This window comes from Penaeus chinensis, chromosome 22, assembly GCF_019202785.1.
Source record: "Penaeus chinensis breed Huanghai No. 1 chromosome 22, ASM1920278v2, whole genome shotgun sequence".
Lineage (NCBI taxonomy): Eukaryota > Metazoa > Arthropoda > Malacostraca > Decapoda > Penaeidae > Penaeus > Penaeus chinensis.
This window is the reverse complement of record NC_061840.1, coordinates 18,394,440-18,397,925: the sequence shown is the minus strand read 5'-3', so window position 1 is coordinate 18,397,925 and position 3,486 is coordinate 18,394,440. Positions and strand designations below refer to the sequence as shown.

The following is a 3,486-nucleotide window of genomic DNA, read 5'->3' as shown; positions in this document are numbered from 1 at the left end:
TGATAACAACAACAATAATAATGATAATATTAACAATAATGATAATGGTAATAATAATGATAATAATAATAATAATAATAATGATAATAGTGCAAATAATAATTATAATAATGATATAAATAATAATAATAATAATAATAATAATAATGATAGTAATTGTAATAATAATAATAGTAATAATAATGATAATGACATTAATGATAATAGTTGTAATAATAATAATAGTAATGATAATAAATATGACAATAATAATAACAATGTCAGTAATAATAATAACAATGTCAATAATAATAATAACCATCATAATAATAATAATATTAATAATTATAATAATAATAATGATAATAATAATAACATTGATAATAATAGTAATACTACACCTACTACTACTAATAATAGTCATAATGATAATGATAATAATCATGATAATAATAATAATAATAATAATAATAATAATAATAGTAATAATATCATAAAGATAATAATAATAATAATAGTAATAATATCATATAGATAATAATAATAATAATAATGATAATAATAACAATAATAATATTAATAATAATAATGATAATAATAATAATAGTAATAATAATAATAATAATAATAATAATAATAATAATAATAATGATAATAATAATAACATCATGATAATATTGATAATAATAAAAACAATAATAATAATAATGATAATAATAATAACATCATGATAATATTGATAATAATAAAAACAATAATACTAATAATGATAATTGTAATTGTAATAATAAAAAAAAGTAACCATGATAATAATAACAATAATAATAATGATAATAATAATAACAACAATCATGATAATATTGATAATGATAACAATGGTAATAAGGATGATGTTCATACAACTACTACTAGTACTACTAGTAATAATAATGATAATGATGATAATGATAATAGTTATGACAACATCCACAATGATAAAAGGAATTATTGCCGACAAAAATAATAATAAAGGTAATGATAAAATGATAATGCTATTTCTGTTGTTTATACTAGAAACAAAGACGCGATCAACATAATTAAATAAATATTCAAGGTATCAGCAGCTATCACCATCACCGGAACAGAGGAGTCATTTAAACTATCAGTAATAAGCTTAATAGGCCCAGTCTAATAAAGGCATATTCTCAGGTCTAACTAATGAAGCATTTTATTCACATTCCTATTGCTAGTCATACTATTTGTAATTCACATCAAGATGCATTATGTCACACTATCAAGAGGTATATTAATTGTTTTCTTTGGTCTTATAAAAAAAACAATAACAGTGAGATTTGATGCTATATCGTATCCATTTGATATTGTTATATCTTATTAAAAGTAATCACACACACACACACAAACACACACATACACACACACACACACACACACACATATATATATATATATATATAATACTCAGTGATTGTTGTTCTATTCGAATGAGAGTAACAATTTGTTTTTTTTCCTCCTAAAGTTGGTAAAGGAAAAAGAAGAAAATGGCAAAAAAAAAAAAAAAAAAAAAAAAAAAAAAAAAAAAAAAAAAAAAAACAGAAAGAAAAAAAATATGAAAGAAGTGGGGGCTAATGAAGAGAAAAAATAAGACAAAGGGTAAAGAAATACGAAATGGAAAGGAAGAGGAGAAAAAAAGATGAAGAGAGAGGAATATGAAGAAAATGGAGATGATGAAGAAAGAAAAAAGAAGAAGGAGAAGCAAAAGAAAACAATAATAGTGGGAAGAAGAATGAAGAAAAGAGAGAGACATGAAAAAACAAGAAGGAATATAAAAAAAAATCCCGAAGATTAAGAAATATTTAAAAAAATCAGATCAGGAAATAAAGAACAGAAAAAGAGAAAAAAAAAAAAAACGAAAAAGATAAGAATAAGTAATCAAATAGCAAAATAAACGGAAGGAAGGCAAGGATGAAAGCGAAAGCAGAATGAAAATAAGACGAAGAAGAAGGAGAAGAGAGAGGCGAAAGAAGATCAATGCCCCATATTAAGATTAGCATCTGCTACTTGAGGAAACTTCCCAGGTGACATTTCTCCGCCCGACGGCCACGGGCGTTCGCGACGGCAGGGACTCGGGGGCTTGGGCGGGCGTGGGCGGGGCTGTGGGCGTGGGGAGAGAAGGCGTGCTGTGGGCGGCGTCTTGGGCGTGGGGAGAGAAGGCGTGGTGTGTGGGCGGTGTCTTGGGCGTGGGGAAAGGGGGCGTGGTTTGTGGGCGGTGCAGGAGGGGATATGGATGCGGCTGAGGGGCGTGGAGAAAAGGCGTTGGTGTGTGGGTTGGTCTGTGTGAGCAGGTGCGTGGACGTGTGAATGGGCGGGATCGTGGGCGTGGGGGGAGAGGGCGTGGGTGTAGGCGGAACTGTGGGCATGGGAAAAGAGGGCGTGGTGTTTGGGTTTGGAAAAAAAAGTGTCGTGTGTAGGGGGAATGTGCGGGAAGGCTGTGTGGGCTGCCCCTTGTGTGTGAGGAATGTGGGCGCGTGCGTGGAGTAAATGTGTGTGTGTGTGTGTGTGTGTGTGTGTGTGTGTGTGTGGGTTTGCTTGTGTGTAACAGTGTATCCGTGTTTGTGTTTTTGTTTGCTTACGTTTCCCTATGTGGACGTTTCTTTGTTTATCTATGCGTATGTGTCCTAATGTATATGCGTGTTTATGTTTATCTGTTTATATGTTAGCCGTGGGTTTGTGTTTTTCCTGTGTGTTTGTGTTTGATTATATGAATGTTTGCCCCTCTGTTTTATGTGTGTTTGTTAGTATACATACACCCTTCTGTGTTTGTTTTTGTCTGTGTGTGTGTGATTGTTTGTGTATGCGTCCCTGTGTGTACACGCCTGTTTCCTCGAGAATGTGCGCATATTTGAGGTCAGGAAAAAATGAATAGATATCTAATTAGAGAAAATGTATTTGAAATAAATAGAAAATAATGATAACACGAAAAGAAATCGAAAAGAAAAACGCAGAACAGACGAAGAGAAGGAGGAAGAGAGACATAATCAGAACTTACGACAAGGAAGAGCAGGAGAAGAAGGTTACAATAAGAAAAAGAAGAAGATTAAGAAAAAGGTAGATTAATAAATACAGAAGGAAAGAGGATGAGGAGCAGAAGGAGAGAAAAAACAAAAAGAATTCTAAAAATCAGAGAAAACAATAACCTTTAAACATAAAAAAAAGAATAAATATAAAAAATGAATGTAGGAACACCCGAATAATATATGAAAATAAAGCAGAAAAAGGCGATAAAAACAGAGAAACACAATTCTCCTGTCTCTCTCATCTCCGCTTTCTTGCCTTTCTTCCCTCTTTCCCCCTCGCATAATAAAGGTAATGATAATAATAACCGCTTATATTACACAAATCCTTATAAATAATGTATACGGATAATCTGCGCTATTAAAACGATAGAGAAACATCCATGAGCGACAAAAAATATACATACGAAAAATACATACTTCAAAAAGGCGCTGT

The 3,486-nt window shown here is 31.0% G+C and overlaps 1 protein-coding gene across 1 annotated transcript; it reads right to left on the bottom strand.

Annotated features, from left to right (window-relative positions):
- Positions 1-2,033: 2,033 nt before the first annotated feature.
- Positions 2,034-2,876, bottom strand: LOC125036963 (extensin-like). The gene is made up of 2 exons (XM_047629925.1): positions 2,849-2,876; positions 2,034-2,386 (listed from the first exon to the last, which is right to left on the bottom strand). Exons 1-2 carry the CDS (start codon positions 2,874-2,876, stop codon positions 2,034-2,036), a joined length of 381 nt encoding a protein of 126 aa, XP_047485881.1.
- Between the last annotated feature and the right edge of the window lie 610 nt (positions 2,877-3,486).

Coding starts and splice junctions, on each gene's coding strand:
- LOC125036963 (XM_047629925.1), bottom strand. CDS start 2,876: ATGCGCACATTCTCGAGGAAACAGGCGT. Junction 2,387..2,848: donor ATTCTCGAGGAAACAGGCGT/GTACACACAGGG, acceptor CCATGCCCACAG/TTCCGCCTACACCCACGCCC.